The 19,187-nt window shown below is 53.3% G+C and overlaps 2 protein-coding genes across 2 annotated transcripts in view; one reads left to right on the plus strand and one right to left on the minus strand.

Annotated features, from left to right (window-relative positions):
- Positions 1–17,924, minus strand: part of BRD9 (bromodomain containing 9) — a 23,296-nt gene extending 5,372 nt beyond the window's left edge. The window contains exons 1-11 of the mRNA XM_034998876.1: positions 17,774–17,924; positions 16,267–16,327; positions 15,707–15,851; positions 13,852–13,962; positions 12,998–13,173; positions 11,561–11,693; positions 9,929–10,004; positions 8,822–8,917; positions 7,833–7,965; positions 5,478–5,589; positions 2,065–2,103 (exon numbers count right to left, since the gene is read on the minus strand). Of these exons, the coding sequence (XP_034854767.1) occupies positions 2,065–2,103; positions 5,478–5,589; positions 7,833–7,965; positions 8,822–8,917; positions 9,929–10,004; positions 11,561–11,693; positions 12,998–13,173; positions 13,852–13,962; positions 15,707–15,851; positions 16,267–16,327; positions 17,774–17,798 (1,107 nt within the window). The 5' untranslated portion in view covers positions 17,799–17,924. The remainder of the gene's footprint in view (positions 1–2,064; positions 2,104–5,477; positions 5,590–7,832; positions 7,966–8,821; positions 8,918–9,928; positions 10,005–11,560; positions 11,694–12,997; positions 13,174–13,851; positions 13,963–15,706; positions 15,852–16,266; positions 16,328–17,773) is intronic.
- A 638-nt stretch (positions 17,925–18,562) lies between these two features.
- TRIP13 (thyroid hormone receptor interactor 13) overlaps positions 18,563–19,187 on the plus strand; it is a 21,936-nt gene continuing 21,311 nt past the window's right edge. The window contains exon 1 of the mRNA XM_034998788.1: positions 18,563–18,610. Within this exon, the coding sequence (XP_034854679.1) occupies positions 18,563–18,610 (48 nt within the window). The remainder of the gene's footprint in view (positions 18,611–19,187) is intronic.

The raw sequence follows: 19,187 nt of genomic DNA on the forward strand, positions 1-19,187 counted from the left end.
CTCTCCCGTCAGACAGTCTCCTCTGGGTGTGAGCCCTCTCCCGTCAGGCTGCCTTCTCTGCGTGTGAGCCCTCTCCCGTCAGTCTCCTCTGGGTGTGAGCCCTCTCCTGTCAGGCTGCCTTCTCTGAATGTGAGCCCTCTCCCGTCAGACTATCTGGGCCGGGGTGTGAGCCCTCTCCCACTGGGCTGTCTCATCTGGGTGTGAACCCCATTCTGTTGGACTGTCTTGTTGGGGTGATCCGAGAATTTGCTTGTTCTGACTTTCATAAAAGTCACTTCTGTCTACACTCTGATAAATAACTTCTCTCAAGAGGATCTGTTACAGTGATGACTTTGGGCCATCAACACACCAGGCAGAGCTCACATTTACAGAGTATAGCAGTAGCCATACACCAGCAGTGAGCACTGCCAGAGTCTTACAACCACCCCCGCATTACCACCCTGCTCTGCAACCAGAGACTGAGGCTTGGCACTGTTATCCTGCCCAGGGCCCCACACAAGGCCCTTATTCCTTACATGCCTGGGACAATCATCCCACAGCTACGGCTTTCAAGGTTTCATAGGTTTACCTGATGACCCTACAACACGAGGCAATGTGGAGCCTGTAAAAACAATTTAAAAAAGCTGGCTTGCTCACAATTTCTTTCCCTAGAAACCACACAGAGCCACAGTCCCCCCACACACCCCAAGAAGCATCCCGGGGGCGAGAGCCCTGTGGCTCCCCTACAGGAAACTACGCTGATGCCCACCTTCCCATCAGCCGGTTCTGCGTACTTGTTAAGCACGGAGATTTACGCTCCAAGGCAGCGTTGGAAAGGATGTTGTCTGATATCAGAGTCTGTGCCTTTGGGGGTGCTGAAACTTAAGTCTAAAGAAAAACACGACTGCCACATCTGCAGCGATGTCCAGGAGCCCCAAGTGGTGCCGGCAGCACGTGCCACAGATGTCGTGAGGGGTGCGAGCACCAACGGAATGAAGGGAGACGAGGAGAGGCCGGCGCCTCCTCGCCAATGACAGGCCGAACCCTGCCTGCCAACGGGAAAGACACGCAACAGCTGCTTGCCGCCACAGGCGAGGAGGACGGTGGGGAAGCGGGGCTTGGTGCTCCTGGCACTGCAGGAGGCCCCTTCGGAAAGCTCCCGGGGCTGCCCTGGGCTGTCTGCGTGCAGGCGCTGGTGGTAGGACCGAGGGGGTGCTGGGCTCCCAGCTCAAGACAGCCGACAGCACAGACACCCTGTGGGACTTGTGCTCCATGCCACGGCACATCCGCGTCACCAAGAGACCCCGAGCAGAGCCCTGCCTGCATCTCAAATCTGGCCACACCAAGGCACACCCCTCAGGGGAGACATCCATGCCACCCTCCCCATTCTGTCACTCGATGAGCTCCACCTGATGGGCACCTGACGTGCCTCCGGAGCGGGCCCTCCGTCCACCGAGGCCAGGTAACACCTGTGACCCAGGCCCCCACGGCCTGCTCAGAGGCCTGGTGCCTCTGCTCCAACACGGGGGCTGTGGTCAAAGCTTGTTATCAACATGCACGCTCCAAGTTACTCCCAAGGGACGAGAAAAATGGGGAAACCGAGGCCAGACCACGATGAAGTTTCCTCATATGCAAACAGTCTACTTTGGGTGCTGGGAATGCCCTGAGGACATGGATCTGTCAAGCTGGCCTCACTCACAAGGATGCAGTGCATATGGCCCTGGCTGGCAGCACACAGTACCTCCTGGGAGGGCCGGAAGAACCCACCGCACCAGAAACCAAGCTTGCTCCTCACTCCACAGGCCCCAGCAGGCCCACCCCTCCCGGGCCCCTGTGAAGACAGAGCCCCCCGCGTGGCCACTGCTCCACAGCTGCTGCGTGTGGGCTGGAGGGGAAGTACCGTGGCTTTCCATCCCTCGCTCCAGTCATTAAAAATCACGGCGGAGGAGACGACCACTTCATCAGTTTCTCAATAAAACACCACACGCACCTCTCCTCAGCCACCCCGTATCAGAGGCTGAACATGACCGTTCCCCACAGGAACGCTAATAATTGGGTTTTTACTTACATGACTGTACAACTCACCTTCACTTCGTCTGGAGGCTTCACTGGAACATTTCTCCTCTGCAAATCAAAACAGGTTTGAGAAGCCAGTTTTTCCAAAACAGTTTTATACAGAACATTTCACTCACGTCATGTACACAAGTGTGAATTAAAAACAGTTTATTCACTATTGCTGGGGTTGTCCCCATGATGTTCATACCATATTGTAAGTCAGAGCTGGGCCTTGTCTGCTTCCATGGAGATGGCAGAGATTGAGCGAGACAGCCAACTAGACCCACGGAGGGCCCAACTCACGTAGCCCCAGCCAAGATCCCCGGTGGGCCGAGCGCCCTGGGAGCACCCTGGACAGGATGAAGAGGAAGTGGGAGAGCACCCAACCTGTTCTTGCAGCGCTGGACAGCTTAAAACACAAAGTAAAAGTCCGACACTGTGCCCGGTGTCTCAGGGAAAAATACCAGGCCTGGCGGTTTCACCTGCTGGATGAAGAGGCACCAGGGCCCTCAGGTGGCCTGGGCTACGGGCCCACGTACCCTTCTCCTCAGGCTGCACAAAGCCTACAAGAGGCTCACACTTAACTACTGTGCGACCACAACCTGAGTGGGACCCAAAGTCACCCGGAACCACTATCACGTGACCACATTCCGTAGGGACCCCAGCCACATGTGGCCACGTGTGCAGATCAGAAGCCTAAACCTAACTGCCTTACAATTTGGCAGGAACATCACCTTCAAAATACCCTAGTTGTGTGCATGTACCTAAAAACAATCATTGAGGTTGCAAACTTCTGCACCTAAAATCTTTTGTTTGTGATAATGTTCTGGAAATTCCCTTGTGCTGCAATTTTTATAAACTTGAGTAGAAATATCACCACTATTTTAATGTCCTGCTATAAGCACCACACAGCATAAAGACACGGCTCAGGCACTGTGCCCAGGGGCAGCCCCAGGAGTAAACTTTCAGGCCACAGAACAGAAAACAGCACCTGGAGCACTGTGGCCAAGCACGCGGAGAAGTGAGAGTTCACTGGCTGGCGGCTGGTGGGCAAAGTCTGAAGAGGAAGACACAGCTCCCAGCAGGAGCTCCACAAATCCGGGAGGGACCCGTCCAGCGGACAGTAACCTGTGCACGCACAGATGGGACACTGCGGGGCCAGGCACGCATGGGGACACACACCCGTACTCCACCCGGCCAGAGCTAGTCCTCACTGAAACTTGGCGACCACAGGAGACCCCAGGAGGGCCATTCCTTAGTATCAGGGCCAAACTCACCCAACGTAAAGGCCACCTAAACCCGCCCTAAGAAAGCTTAAAAGCAAACCCCAAGAAATCAGGTGACTCACAAGGACTCTGCCAAAAAGAACATCAATGTTCTTTAAAGGAACACAGTAAGCCAGACCAGCCTTGCCCAGCAGTAATATATAACGTGGGCATACACCGAACTTTAATTTTCTACTAGCCGACGAAAATTAATGTTAACGTTCAACTACAGTAACATATTTTACTTAATCTAACGTACTGAAAACATTCTTTAACGTATAATCCAAATAAACCAATGAAATATTTTTACATTTCATTTTCTGTACTGGCCTCTGAAATTCTGGTTTGTAGTTCACATTTTCATCGTATCTAAATGGAGACAAGCCACAGTAAAACTTCCACCAGCCACTAGTGGCCGCTGGCTCTGTATCAGCATGGTCTAGACAAGGGAGACTCAACACTGTGACACCCAGGATCCAATCAAACAAAAAAGCAGCAAATCGTGGCCTATAAACAGAAGAAAATCTGCCAAGAGGCAAATCCAGAAGTGACAGAGATGACAGAATTAGTGGATAAGGACTTTAAAAGCAGCCGTACTAGATACTACAAATAGGTCCAAATTTAAAGGAAAGCATGAACATAACGTGAAGGAAAGGCAGATGAACACAGCAGCTGAAGTGAAGTTCAGTGGCTGGGATTAACAGCAGATGTCGACGCAGCACTAAACCAGATCACTCCACTGGAGCCGCGGCAACAGAAACCAAACGCGAAGACGGAAAAAAGACTAAAAAGGAACAGAGCATTAACAGCATGCAGAACAGGTCAAGATCTCTAACACCTGTGTCAAAGTCCTAGAAAAATGATAGAAGTGGGGTGTGGGCAGAAATGGTATTTGAAGAAATAATGGATGAAAATCTTCCATTTGAAGAAAACTATAAACTGATAGGTCCACGAAACTCGACAACTGGTAAGTGGAATAAACATGAAGAACACTACGACACAACAATGACCCACTGAAAACCAGTTACAAGGGCTCAGATTTAAAAGCATCTAGAGCAGCGGCGCCTGGACGGCTCAGTTGCTAAGCGTCTGCCTTCGGCTCGGGTCATGGTCCCGGCGTCCTGGGATCAAGCCCCACATCGGGCTCCCGGCTCCGCGGGAAGCCTGCTTCTCCCTCTCCCACTCCCCCTGCTTGTGTTCCCTCTCTCGCTGTATCTCTCTCTGTCAAATAAATAAATAAAATCTTAAAAAAAGAAAAAAAGAAAAAGAAAATTAAAAAATAAAAATATCTAGAGCAGCATTCAGTAACCTTTCTCCAAAGGACTGAAGAGCAAATCCTTGAGGCTTTGTGGGCCACATAAGGTCTGTAGCACACTTTTTTTTTACAGCCTTTAAGAAGGTAAAAGAACATTCGTAGCTCATGGGCCCACATCTGCCAATCCTTGATGCAACCAGACGACAGGTGACAGGAGGAAAACACAGATGAAAACGACCACAAACACTCTGGAAACAATGCAGTCAGGCATCTTTTAAAGTAGACAGGAAAACAACAGCCTGTAATTCCACACCCAGGGAAGATGAATTTCAAAAATAAAGGTAAAATAAAAACGTTTTTCAGACAAAGAAAAAAAAGGCTGAGTAAATTCACTGTCAGCAAGTCTATACCACAAGAAATATTAAAGAAGGTTCTTCAGGATGAAGGAAAATGACAGTAGATGAAAGAAATTCGGGTACATAAAAAGTTACAAAGAGGGGCACCTGGGTCGCTCAGTCAGTTAGGCGTCTGCCTTCAGCTCAGGTCATGATCCCAGGGTCCTGGGATCGAGCCCTGCGTCCGGCTCCCTGCTCATCGGGGAGCCTGCTTCTCCCTCTCCCTCTGCCTGCTGTTCGGCCTACTTGTGCTCTCTATCTCTCTGTCAAATAAATAAAATCTTTAAAAAAAAAAATGTTATCAAGAGTGCCAGAAATGGTGAATATGTGGTCAATAGAGACAACTATTTTTAAGTTCCTGAGAGAAAATTAACCGTTTATGGGAAAAAAAGGAAAATAAAAAAAGAATAAGGGAAGAACAGCTAGCCAGAACCACGTCAGTCTGGATGGGCTCTCCAACAGCAGTGACCCAATGGCAGGAGCCCAGGGCCGTGGGCGCCCGCAAGGGGGCCAGCACGGCGCACCCACCTGCCTTAGCTGGAAGAGCATTCGTGAGTGGTCCCCACCGGTGATCTGGTCCAGGAGGTCATCCACCATTTTCTTGCTGTAGCTCCCAGCATCCTTCACAAACTCCTGCAGGCTGGAAGGGCCACGAGGGAACATGATCAGACAGGCAGCACACCCTCTAGTCGTCCAGATTCTTCCACCAGCGCCGGTGGTCCTGATCTCAGGAGCCCGCCCTGTCAGCCCACCTCCTCAGATGTTCCTCCACAAGAGAGGGTCTTACTGGGCGCACCAAACCTCCCAGATATAGTTTTGGGGGGGGAATCAGGAGTCTTCATCAGATCTTCAAAGTGGCCCGCGACCCAAAAAGGTTAAAAACATCTCAAGAGAAAATTATTTTTAAAAAAAGTGAACAACAGTCTATATGTATTCAGTTGACCCTTGAGCAACGCAGGATCAGGGGCACTGAACCCCACAGCTGAAAATCTGCATATTAACTTCTGACTCTCCCAAAACTTAACCAACAGTCTACTGTTGACCAGAAGCCTTTCTGATGACAGAATACACTGATTAATACAGATTTTATAAATTATATGTATTATGCACCATATTCTCACAATAAAGCAAACTAAAGAAAAACACGTTACAAGGAAAATGATCAGAGAGAAAATACGTTTACAATACTGTACTATGTTTAATGAAAAAAAGCCGCATGTAAATGGACTTGCACAATTGAAAGCCGTGTTGCTCAAGGGTCAACCAGATATCTTACACTAACTTCTGTAAAAGAAGAATAATTTTATCTTTTTTTTTTATTGGATTTAAAAACATAAGTAGATTGAGGAGGATGCTCCGCAATGGGGAGGGGACGGATCAATACGGAAGCATGTCTCTCTGCATACGCCCTAGAGGGTGATTTTGATTTTTGGATCACAGGAATGCTAAAAAATAAATAAATACATAAAACCAAAGTATTTCAAAAAGAAGCAGAGACCAAAAGCCCAAGTCCTAGCATCGAAGGCTGGGCAGAGGCTGAGAAGGGCTGGTCTGGAAGTGAAACCGTGACAACACACACAAGTCGGCACCAGGCGCATTTTAGGAGAAACCACCAAACTGAGGTGCGAAGGGGCAGGGAGCAGTCGCAACACTCAGGGTGTGGTCTGGAAGTGCCTTGGAACAGAGCACGTGGGGAGGCGACGTGGGGATGCCAGGGAGGAGCGCTGTCTGCCCGCCCGCCTCCGTGTGCTGCCCACACGCCTGGGATTCTCGCTGTCTGGCACCCAGAGTCCGTCTGTGCTTCGGGAGCGGGCGCTGGACAAGGCCACCTGAACCAAAGGTGGCTGCTGACCCTGGAGGGCTGTGACAGGGCAGTGGGGTAAAGGAGAGGGTCACCACTTGTGACACTGTCCTCGCCCACAACAAATTGCCTCCTTGGTTTTCCACTTCTACTTCTTTGGTTTCACAAAAACCTGGACACGTACTCACTTCCTGTAGTAAGGACTAACTGATTTCTTACTGTTCATTTTTAAAATGTACCCTGTATTCGGTTTCAAATTAAACAGAGATCTAATGTGGAAAAAACCCATTTCTTAGAGGTTGACAAAATTTTACTTTCCTCCTGGAAAATTACTAAACTTCTGTAAGAGTGACCCACTTCTACTTGGCACACAAAGCAAAAAAATACACACAAAAACAGTTCTACAAAAACACAGTACTGCATCTATGATTTTAAGACCACATCTTCATCACTGTCAGGGACTCGACTATGGCCCATAATTCTTACATTGAGCTCTAACCCCAGGACCTCAGAATGTGGACTGTATTTGGAGACAGGGCCTTTAAGAGGTAATTAGGCTAGGACGAGGTCTTCAAGGTGGGCCCTAATCCATTACGATTGGTGTCTTTAAAGGAAGCGGCGGTCAGGACGCCCACGTGAGGACACAGGGAGACCACGGCGTCTGCAAGCCAAGAAGCCTCAGGAGAAGCCAGCCCTGCATGCGCCTGGATCTCAGACCAACAGCCCCCAGGACCACCAGAAGATAAATGCCTACCACTGAAGCCATCTGGCCCGCGGTGCTCTGTTTTGGTGGCCCAAGCAGTCTAGCACAGCCACGAGGCCACATTTCAATAAAGTCACGAGACAAACTCAACGTGCACGGCACGGGTTACGCACACACACATTCCCTTCCCAACTACAACCCGGATCATCACCCGCTCACACTACCAGCTGAGTTACCTGAGCTTCGACGTCGACCTGCGGTCGACGGGAAGTAACGTGGAAACTTCTGCTTCCCCACACACACACAGGCGGGGCCGGGGACACGTTCCCGCCGCAGAGCGGGCAGGAAGCCGGTCCGCGTTTCCGCCAACCTTGCTCACCTCAGTGCGCACTGCACACCCGTCTCGTCTCCGTAGGCAGAATACAGCAGCTCCGTTTCGTCCGATTTCAAGTCGCCAAATACGGAATTGTTGTGCATTGACAGGGCGGTGGTGGCGCTGGAGAGAAACGTCACTAAGAGCACGAGAGGGGAGCACGAGGGCATGAGACGCGCGCCGGCGTTCCGCAGGCCAGGCCCCCGCACCGGGCCCCCACCAGCCCCCACCGTCACACGCTCTCTTCTGCATGCAAATGCCGCCCCTCAGCACACCCCAAGAGTAGCAGCATTCGGGGCCTAGCCAGAACTGCCTCAACGCCTCGTTTTACGTCCGAGCCATGACCACAGAGAAGCGAGTGCATTCTGCAGGGGCCTGAGCGCCAGCGTCCCCAGAGCGCAGTCCCCAGACAGCGCTGCGGACTGAGCCTGCGGGGAGGGCAGGTCAAGGGACTCAGAGGCTCCGTGCCCTGAAGGAGGCATCGCTGCACCTCCACACGAAGTCAGGGCTCGAGAGGAATGGTGTGGGGGAGCACTCCAGGCCTCTCCCCGCTCGACGCCAGTAGGACCACGGTGTGACCAGAAAATGTCCCCTGGGAACAAAACTGCTGCTCGCCCGGACACACCCCAAAACCAGCAAGCCGGCCACGAACGTCTGCCTGCTCGAGCACAGGAGCAGCCGACACACCGGTCAGTCCCCTCCCTCCCTCCCCCACCGTGCCCACCCTTGCCCACCATCGTCCTCCAGACACCTTTGTGCACCCCTACCCAGCGTCAGCACGGAGCTCAGACCCACCCACTGGCAAGAGCAGACAGCAGGAGCCTGCCCACTCATTTTTATTCCCCTCACTTCAAATGACCGGAATTTCACTGCTATTTCAGAGCCAGCGTGGGGATACGGTACTAAAAACAGGTAAGCCAGGAAGATCTTGGGGGAGGACTCCGGGTCCACACCTCTGCTGTGACCCCCTGCCCCTACCTGCCCGCCTCACTCACCTTTGCCCCTTCTCTCGTCTTTGAAGCCCAGCGTGGTGAAGCCCGGGAGCAGCTTGCTGGAGAGCGAGCTCAGGTCCACGGGGTGGGTCTCCTCCTCTGTAAGGGGACCAGGCTGTGAGCAGGTGGCTCGGGGAGCTCCCAGCCCCCACACTGCCTCACCTGGGCACATAGGGAGGCTCAGGGGCTCTCTACAAAGACCAGCTAAGATCAACTTTACAGAAGCCACTACAATTCTCGAACCTTCACTATCTCTTTCTAAGCTGGGAGTTATCAGCTCTTGTGTTCTCTTACGAAGAATGTTACCACTCATTTCAGCCAGAGTATTCAGCCAGGGTCCACCCGGGGTACCTGTCAGAGAACACTAAGCCCCTATCTAGGGCCACATTAAAGAACACTGCCAAGAGCCCCAGGCGGTGGGAGCGGCCCCACACCCATGCGGGCGAGAACAATGGAGAATATTTTATTTTCCTTTGCGTGTGAGAGAATGTATTGCAAGTGCAAGTGAGCTTTGCTCTTCCTCAAAGGCAAGCCTTCGAAGCACTTTTCAGAGACGAAGAAGTACATAAACGCTTCTTAGAACCCACAGAAAAGACTGCACAGATCCAGCATCTGTGTCTCCACCAAGATCTTCCTTAACACGATGATCAAACAGGGTATTTCTTCTAAAGCTCACGTCTGGGCCTCTTTCGAGCTTGGCGAATGGGAGACTGAGCACTCTGGTTTCTCACAGGGAGCCCTTACTGGTGATGGGACCAGGAAGTCAGGCCACGAGGGCTTCTAGAACCACAGCTCTGTGGGAGTGCAGCTCCAGTCCTTCTGCCTGTGCTGGGGACTGTCGGGCACAAGAGGTCTGACCAGGACCTCCGCCCCCGCAGGACGACTGCCCTCTGTCCATTTATCACACACGGGTCGTGTCAAGGGGGACGTACAGGAGCATGAAACCAGACGGGGGGGACTCTTCTCTATGCTTTACCACTGGTGCCATGCTCTGCAGGGGAAATGCTGATCTCAAACAGGTTACGAAGTTTTAAAATCCTTGGCGGTGCAGAGACTAACAAAGCAGTGTGTGGGGCTCGGAGAAGCCCAGCCCTGCAAGGGGCCACGCACCGTCGGCGTCCGGCTCAGCTGTGTTGACCACGCTGTAGAGCAGGCTGCCGTCCCCGTTCTTCTTCAGATAGCCCATCTGCAAGAAAGCACACCTGAATGCCCGTCCCCTGAACAGAATCCTGCGGTTGCAGTTTCTACTGACACGCCAACAAAATAGAGGCCTCCCAGTATGACCTAACTGGGATGAACCCCAGAAGGCCAAGAGGTTCTTGGTTTCCCTGTGGAAAAGGCTACAGAGGCCCCTCTCATACCTTCCCGAATTTAATTTCAGACCTGTGTGCACTGGAAGAACTCAGGTTCCTTGTGACCCTTCTGAAAGAGCTTTTGAAACAGGAGGCTTTACCCAGAAACAACCATTTCACAGGATGTCAGAACCTGAACCAGATGAGCTAGAACAAGACTCTGGTCACCAAGGGCCATGTCTGTGAATGGCCTAGAGGCTCCATATCTAAACCACAAGGGACTCACTTCCACTTAAAGACCAACCACCAAACAAAACCACTCCTCTTCTGAAGGCCACCAGGAAGGTCCAGGAAGAGAGACACCTGCATGTCGGTGTGGGGAACGGGAGGAGGGTGGCCTTCGGGCCTGCACCCTGGAGCCTGTGGAGCCTGAGGGCAGGGCTGGGCGGGGAGGGGAAGCGAGGACAGGGGATCCATCGCCACTGACCAAGTAACTGCAGTCAGGTTTCTCGCTGTGGAATTCCAACACCCGAAAGGGAGACGAGTGAAGCGGGCACGGTGCCGGGAGCAATGGGGGTTTGGGTGCGGACGCACGCTTCGAGTACACACAGGTCAGCACTGGGTCTTTCTGAGCCCCGCCCAAGGCGGGCCCCACCCAGAGCCTGGGCTCCCTGGAGACCCCAGGGCCGGAGCACTACAGGGGTGCAGACCAGCGGGTCCAGCAGCACAACACCACGAGCCACACAGGCAACTTCAAACTTTCCACCAGGAGGGCTTAAAGACGTACAAAGACACCGACCTCAGTATCTCACATAACCCAGCACGTCTAGAACATTATCATTCAAAATTCTTTACCTACCACTCAACATGCATCTTAAAGCCTTCGTGTGGGAAAAAGGACATGCAGTTCTAACGGTTTCTTATAGAGCACAAGCTAACGTTAAGACCGGATATACCAGGTCAAGTAAAAGGCACCAGGATTAATTTCATCTCTGTTTTCGTTACCAGGCTTAAAACTGTACACAGGACCCTCGCGGTTTCTACTGGACATGCTGGTCTATTCTTATGGCGAGGTGTTCAAAGGATGGTGGGGCCTTTTCCTGAGGATGAGCAGCTGCTGGGGCAGCTCCCACGGGCCATGCCTGGGTCACATGGAACCCCCGGGCACTGCAGAGGGGTACAGAGACGCAAGCACACCGGGACAAGGTTCCAGCTGCAGAAGCCTGGTGGGCCCAGCCTTCCAGCAACAGCGACCAACATCCCACCAAAGGGTGAGCCTGTCCACGGGCATCCACACACTACACACAGCTTCTGTGAGGGTCTTGCCTTCAAGGTGCCCCTGGAGGCCCCCTCCCACCCAGGAGATGAGGCCGGTGACAGGAGCCAACACGACCCTGCAGTGACCAATGCATCAACCAGGCGCAGCCCTGCCCAGCCCTCCTGCCGCTACCTTGCCCCCTGGGAGGAGCCGGCTGATCCTGTCCCGAGCCTCGTCGGCTGCGTGCTCCACCAAGGCCAGGACATGCTCCTCCGCCGTGCTGTCCGTCAGGCTGCAAGCATTTCCTTCTGGCTCAAACATGCAGCTACGAAGCGGGAACAGCACACAGGTCACCAGGAGGCTGGGGAACACGCCCCTCCCACCTCCCCTGGGGCCAGCCCCTAACACTCCTGGAGGTCACCAGGGGCTGGTAGCAGGAAGCACACCTTAATCCTGTCCTTTCAGCTGTAACCACAGCAACACAAAACACTTCCACCAAGAGTAAGGGTAACCCAAACGGCCACTAGACGTTCCTCACGTGTCAGTCATCTAAGAGCTGCCCGAAGAGAACCTTACCACATGCCCGGAGGCTCACAAACCTAGTGTCATTCAAGGCGCCATTAGAAAAAGGGGCAGATGGGCGCCTGGGCGGCTCAGTCGGTTGAGCGACTGCCTTCGGCTCAGGTCGTGATCCCGGAGTCCCGGGATCGAGTCCCGCATCGGGCTCCCTGCTCGGCGGGGGGTCTGCTTCTCCCTCTGACCCTCCCACCTCTCATGTGCTCTCTCTCTCTCATTCTCTCTGTCAAATAATAAAAAATAAAATCTTTAAAAAAAAAAAAAAAGAAAAAGGGGCAGAACTCCGTGGCGGGCTGAAGCACCCACAACAAATGTGAGCTAGGAACACAAGGCCGTGAGTCCCCAGGGGCATCCCAAGCCTCCCGCAGGTGGCCAGAAGCCCCATGTGAAGGAGTTCCTTCCTTAAACTGAGTCAAGAGTCGCTGGGTGCAGCACCCAAGGGAGGTGGCCTCTCCTGTGGAAGGGTCTAGAAACAAATGGGTAGATCCCTTCTAAGGAGCTGTGGGAGCAAACCCTGCCTGCGGACCCCAAGCCTACAAAAAGGCCCTTGCTCTGGCTCAGGGGGTACGATGAGAAAGAAGCCCCCACTCCTAAGCATGCAGCCTGCCCAACGCAGCACAGTTATGTCCCCTGAGCCGGGGACAGCCAAGCCAGGCCACTAGCATGCGTTCTGCATGGGAGGGAACCTCTTGGGAATGAAGGGCCAACAATTATTCACAAACGACACACATGTGGGAACATGGGTGGCCAGATGGGCTCTGGAGCCCGAGTGTGGCGGCAGGGGCTGTCCCGCCTTCGGCACCTTATGTCCATCAGCGTGACAGTGGCTTTCCTGCAGGACAAGTCCTAGCTGGTCCAGGTTGCTTGCCGGCTGCCTGGGAACACCTAAGGCTAGAGCGTGGACCCAGGCCCCTGGGGACTGTGCTCCCCCCACCTCGCACAAGCAGCCGTCTGTGAGCTCCTCCAAGGCCGTGGGCACCAGCACAGGATGCCCCCTCACCCGCCTTCCCGAGGTGTGTGTCCCACGCAACAGGCACACGCACTTCTCTTTACCTGATGACTTCTCTACTCGGCCTTTTGGATTTCTTGGCAGTTTCTGCTTGTACGGGTACCACTTCAGGAACAGGTTCCTCGACGGCTGTATCTTCATTGCCCAGAAGAGCTGCCTGCTGAGAAAAATCCATGTCCTGCATAAACGACATGCTGCGCTTCAAAGCTAACAGCCGCTCCTAGAATCAAAAAGGACAGAGCAGCAGGGCTTTACCTCTGCCTCACAGCCAGGGTGCCATGACGATGGGTGGGATGGGGATGGCCACAGCCTCACCTGGCCTAACAGCTGACCTCCACGGCGCTACCGTGGGAGGTGGTGGTGGGAGTCAGCACCAAAGGTGCGGCCAACTGGCCGGGAGCACCCAGGGCTGGCCGAGGGGACAGGCCAAGGGCACAGGAGCCACACCTCACCTACAGGCTGATCAGGCACAAGGCACTGGTCCTAGATGCATGACACATGCAACCTGGCTCATGGGACAGATCTGGGAAGCCACGCCGGATGGCCAAGATGTCCCATCTGGATTCAGTGGGCAGCCATGTAAAACAAATCACAGGCTGGCTGCAATCCAGTGAGACAAGACACCCAGGCTCAGATCAACAGATCCAGAACTTTCCACCAACCCTAAGGAGACATTACAGCTGGATCATGAGCAGGAGCACAGAGAGAGAGAGAGAGAGAGAGCGCCTGGAGGGGAGGGTGGCCTGGGACGTCTACCCTAGAGCAGAGGGATCCACACCGCGGCCAGTGACGGATGGATGGAAGCATGTCATTCACTGGGGTGAGGTTCTGTTTAGGCATAAAAACACAGAGGAGAATTCTTGTTTCTGTGGCTCCTCGCTGCCAAAGGGCTTCTTACTTTGCTCATCATCTTAAAGCCCGCGTGAAGGATCTTCTTGGCTAGCTTGTAGTACACAGTGTCCGGCCTGTTGTAGGTCATGGCATTATCGCACATCAGCTTAAAATCTGCCTGAAAAGGGAAAAAAAATAGTATCCACCCCATGTGAAATGCCACCAAGACAACAGCATAAACTAGATTCCTGTCAAGAGACTCAAAGTGAGTGGGAAACAACTAGATTAGGCTCTTCACTTTAACATATGGTTTTCAGACCTTCAGAAAAATGTTCCTAATTGTTCACTGGTCTTTCCCTGCACACAGTGAGAAGCCTGCCAAGCCCCAAACTTCCTCCTGAGTGTGACACACGCATGTGGTAAGAACACGGCAGCCCTCTCTTCTGTCTCTAGCTCTCCCACTTTGGGAGGAACTCAGACATAAACAGGAACAAGAACGACAACCAAGTTTTTTTCATTAGAGCCAAGGGATGAGCGGAAACCCGGGCACATTAGTGTTCTCTATCTCTGGGATTTTTCCACAGAATTCAGAATTTTGTCTACGAGTAATTACAAGCATCAGAGCAAACCCTTCCGCTAACACAAGGAGACTCTTATGAACAACTTATATTAAAAATCAACTATTGGAAACCTCAGTATTTTGTCACCCTAACCAAATTACATGCGGCACACACCTATCACAGGTGAGTCAGCCATCAGGATGCACAAGGACAGCTAAAGCCAGCCAAGCAACACAGTGCAAACCACCCCGGCCCTTCCCGAGCCCCAGCACAGCCCCACGCCAAGGTCCCCAGGGCTGGGCCTGAGGCTGTGAAGCCCCCGTCCTTCGCTGGCCCCAAGGTACCAGTCTTGAGAACGTAGGGGAAAGGGGACGCTGCTCACATCCACGACGGTCACTGGGCAGCAGACCAAACTGGGATCCAAGTTAGGAAGGTGAAGGACTTGCAGGCTGCCACTAGCCATCCGCCCCTGGGGCAGTGCCCGACCCTCCAGAGGAAATGCCCACTCTATGCAATACCCTTTCGCGTGGCACTGCTTCCACAGCTCGGCAAACCCTGTCACATCACCAGGAAACGAAAGTAAAGAAGCCAAGCCTTCCAAATTTAACCAAAACTAAGAAAGAAAACTGATGCCCTTTCATAAATGACAAGATTGCCAAAGCTGTGAAGCACTCATTTTGATCCCCCCCTGGGTTTCAAAGCCGAGATCAATTTCTACCACCTCGTAGGTGGTAGAAAGAAACAGATTTAAGAGCTATGTACTCAGGTGTTATTAAGAATTTATTATTCAAATCGGAGGGGGAGACGAACCATGAGAGACGATGGACTCTGAAAAACAAACTGAGGGTTCTAGAGGGGAGGGGGGTGGGAGGATGGGTTAGCCTGGTGGTGGGTATTGAGGAGGGCACGTTCTGCATGGAGCACTGGGTGTTATGCACAAACAATGAATCATGGAACACTACATCTAAAACTAACGATGTAATGTAGTGATTAACGTAAGAATAAAAAATAAAAAATTTATTATTCAAAAAAAATTAAATTCCCAGTTCCTATAAATCTAAAAATTAGGAAAACTGCATTTCTAGATACACCCACTCTGGAGCCAGACCAAATCGACACACTCCTGCGCGACCCGATTTGTTCCTACGGCTTGCAACATATGGTCGGGCTTCCACACAAAAATACAGAGGACATTTCAGCCAACCCATTACCCCCGATGCTGTGTTTGGGTGACCTCAACCCAAACACTCAAATGCCCATGGAAATTTGCAACTGGGAACAAGCTAAGGTGGACGGAGTGTTCACGGGACATAAACACACAGAGCCTCATAGCAGTGATTTCAGGAACTGAAACCAGGTTACCTTAAATTCTGTGACAGACTTGTATTCATTGGCTACAATCTTGTCTTTCATGGTGCCAAAATCCATAGGATGTTTTATTATCATTGAGTATCCAGGAGCAATTGCATCCGTGACAGGAAAAGCGAAAAACCCATGAGGATCTTTTCTGAAAACAAAAACATCTTTATTTAAACTGGGAAAACCACAAATCTAGGTTTTCAAGTGATACAAAACCCCTCATGATAAATATGTAATACAACTCACCAAGTTTTAAGTTACTATTACTATCTTAAAAATAAAACCCATGCTCTTTAGAATTGCGGTAGGTACTTTGATGACTAAAAGTTCCCAAACTGCCGTCCCAGCTCCAGCCATGACATCTGCATCACGGCGGCCCTGACCGGCCTGCAAGGACTCGGCGGACGGAGCTCTCCCTGCACGCTGCTCCCGCACGCGCCTGACCACCCCCCACCAGACTAGGCAAGGGTCTGCTCCACAGGTGGTAGAGCTGGGGGAAGAACACCTCACAAGGGAAGACACCCCGAATGTTTCCAAGCTCAAGCTCTTGAGAATCTGTTTACCTCTGGAGCTGGCGGAGAAAGTGCTCTAACAGTTGCTGAATAGGTGTGCTCTCGTTCTCAGCTGATGAGTCAAAAAATAAAAAAATAAAGATGAGTCGAGAGATTTTGGTATTTGGAGAGCTCCAACTCCCCAGTGTGTACTTAGCCATTTCATGTTTCACAGCGTTTTAGGTTCCCACCGGAACTGCGAACCAGGATAAACCAGACCAGTCCTGGCCCCCAAGAAGCTCAGCTGCGTGGGCAAGGACTTCCATCACAGCAGCAGTCCCAAAAACCCCTCAGGGTGCCAACACCCTTAGCACAACAACAGGGAACTGTCCCTCATCAGTCTATGACCATCCAGGGCACTACCGGGCCCGGTACATTCCAGACACAGTACAAAGAAGAGGACAGAGGCTTTGGACACAGAGGTGGAGCTTCACCAATTATTGTTTTGGGAGTCCTAAACCTCTGGTCATGCCCCTGTTCCTCACCTGTGAAAAAGGCACAAATACACACCGCACCGGGGTTCTTGCGAGAGCTGCCGTTAACTGCGTCTCTGGGCCCACTGTGTGAAATCGTGGATTTTGGTGAATGTGAACACAGAAGCCAGCGCAGCTTTTGTTCTCTCAGCTGTGAGTACGCGTGTGATCTATCCTCGTGCCACCCACTGAGGGCCACACCCAGCACCCAGACCTCGGTTTCTGAATGCCATGCTGCGCAAAGGAACCAGGGCTCCCTGGGGAGATGGCTGGTTCCAGGGTTGAAGCACAACAGGAGTGCAGACCTCAAGTGGGTCCTCAATAGAGACAGAGACCGGGGCAGGTGTGAAGGGCAGCTCTTCAGGCACACGGGAGGGAAGCACTGCACACGTGACCTCAAGCGAGCAGCTATTCAGACTAAGCTCACGGTGACCAGAGACTGTCCAAACTCCGCAGACTTCACGCCTGACCTTCTCTGTGCCCCACCGTGCCTAGCAGCCCCAAGTCCACCATGGCACTAACCTGCACAGGGGACGGGGACTGCGGGAACGCAGCCCCCCACAATGCCTGCAGTACAACACCCCCTCCTCCCTCCCAAATCGTAGGCAGTCAAACCCAAAGTCCAGAAAAGAAACGCCTGAGACAAGACCGCGTCCCTCAGTGCCTCCTGACTACGTGAAAGCCTGTGGGAAGTGACCGCACACAGATCACAGACTCTCCAGCATTTCGGAGCCTCTCCTTTGGTGAGGCGGGCACAGCCCCCGTGGTTTCTGACAGCCTCAGTGACTGACCCGAGTACTAGTTTCCTCCCATCCACGATGAGCTCAGGAGTTTAACGAGGAGCGGGACTCAGGAGCAGTCGATGGCCAAGCCCTGCTCTAGAAGCTCAGGGGGACAGTAAGACCTCAGGCCCAGCTATGCTTCATGTTGGGAAAACAGCATTCCCTCTGTCCCGTGCTCCTCCCAAGGGGCTGACGGGAGCACCAGCCGTGAGGTCAGAGATGAGCCGTGAAGCTCCAAGAAAGCCTCTGCAGCGCTCCACTCGCCTGGCTGTGTCCGGCACGCGCGCATGGGCCTATCAGGGGGCGGCTCCACATCCACCTTCTTCCCAGGATCAAAGTCGTCGGCCTCTCCCTCCGTGTCGCCATGCTCCTTTTCTCGTTTCCGCTTCTTCTCTTCCTGTGAGGCAGAGTCAGGGCAGCGAGAGCAAGGCAAGCAGTTTTAAACAGATCTCCTGTAACTGAGGGGAAACACGAAGCTGAGAGCCAAAACCCCCCTCCACGTGGAGGCACTTCTCGCTTCAGATTCCCACCCTAGACGACCACCCCCACGGCTTGGCTCAGAAACGATGCACAAAGAGCCAGAAACAAAGCGAAGGACCTTCCCGATTTGTGTTTTGCTACAAACAGAACGACCCTTTCCTGAGGCCCCGCAGCACTTACAGCCTGCCCTCCGGAGGGCTTGGGGCCACCACATGCCAACTGCGACTGTGTCTTACCTTCCTTTTCCTTCTTTCTTCATCATCGAGGTGCTTCTCCTTCTCCGATTTCTTTTTCTTCTTCTTCTTTTTTTCTTTGTGTCGCTCGCGCTCGTGGTCTGACCTGTCATCGTAGTAACTGGAGTCGTGCCCAGACCCTGAGAGCTCAGTCACTTCGCTTCCTCCAACCTTGAGGACCAGCTTCAGGGGCTTCTCCAGGGGCTTGTCTGTGTAATCTGTAAACAGAGACAGCGGGCTTCACTGGGTGCCTGCGACGTGTACAGGCAGGAGCTACCACCCAGCTTCGTGGCAGGGCTGGCCCAACGCGCAGGTGTGACCAGGAGGGGTGGGATTGGCCATGCTAAGGCAGCAGGCAGGGGGACTGCAGAACCATCAAGGGAAGTCAGTGAGGCAAACCCCAGCGCAGCTGGGTCTTCTCTCCCCTTCCTGCTGCATTATCGTCAGGGAGGCCTCGAGGAAAGCAGTTTGCCTCACTGTCGGGGGGAAGGAACAAAGCAGGAATGGGACCCAGCAGCCTGATGCCCCGCCGCTAAGCTCCTGGCTGGTGTTCACCCCCTCTGTCCTGCAGCAGCCACCGGTGTGGCCTCACAGCTCCTGCAGGAACCCCCAGGCAGGAGGCGGCACGAGAGACAGTTACCAAGTTCTCCAAGACCACAAAAGCCAACGCAGGTGCTTGGCTCCTTCCTTTCGGATACAGGAGACGAACCAGGTACCTGGGAGCCCTGGACTCCCGACTCGGACCCCAGCTAGTGATCCCAGAACCCTGGCGCCTGGGACCCCGCCCGCGAGCCCGGCCCCCTCCCGGGGACCCCCGCCCGCGAGCCCGGGACCCTCCCGGGGACCCCCGCCCGCGAGCCCGGGACCCTCCCCGGGGCCCTCCCCGGGACCCCCGCCCGCGAGCCCGGCCCCCTCCCCGGGACCCCCGCCCGCGAGCCCGGCCCCCTCCCCGGGACCCCCGCCCG

This window comes from Mirounga leonina, unplaced genomic scaffold (assembly GCF_011800145.1).
Source record: "Mirounga leonina isolate KUSES-001 unplaced genomic scaffold, KU_Mleo_1.0 Mir_95, whole genome shotgun sequence".
Classification (NCBI taxonomy): Eukaryota; Metazoa; Chordata; class Mammalia; order Carnivora; family Phocidae; genus Mirounga; species Mirounga leonina.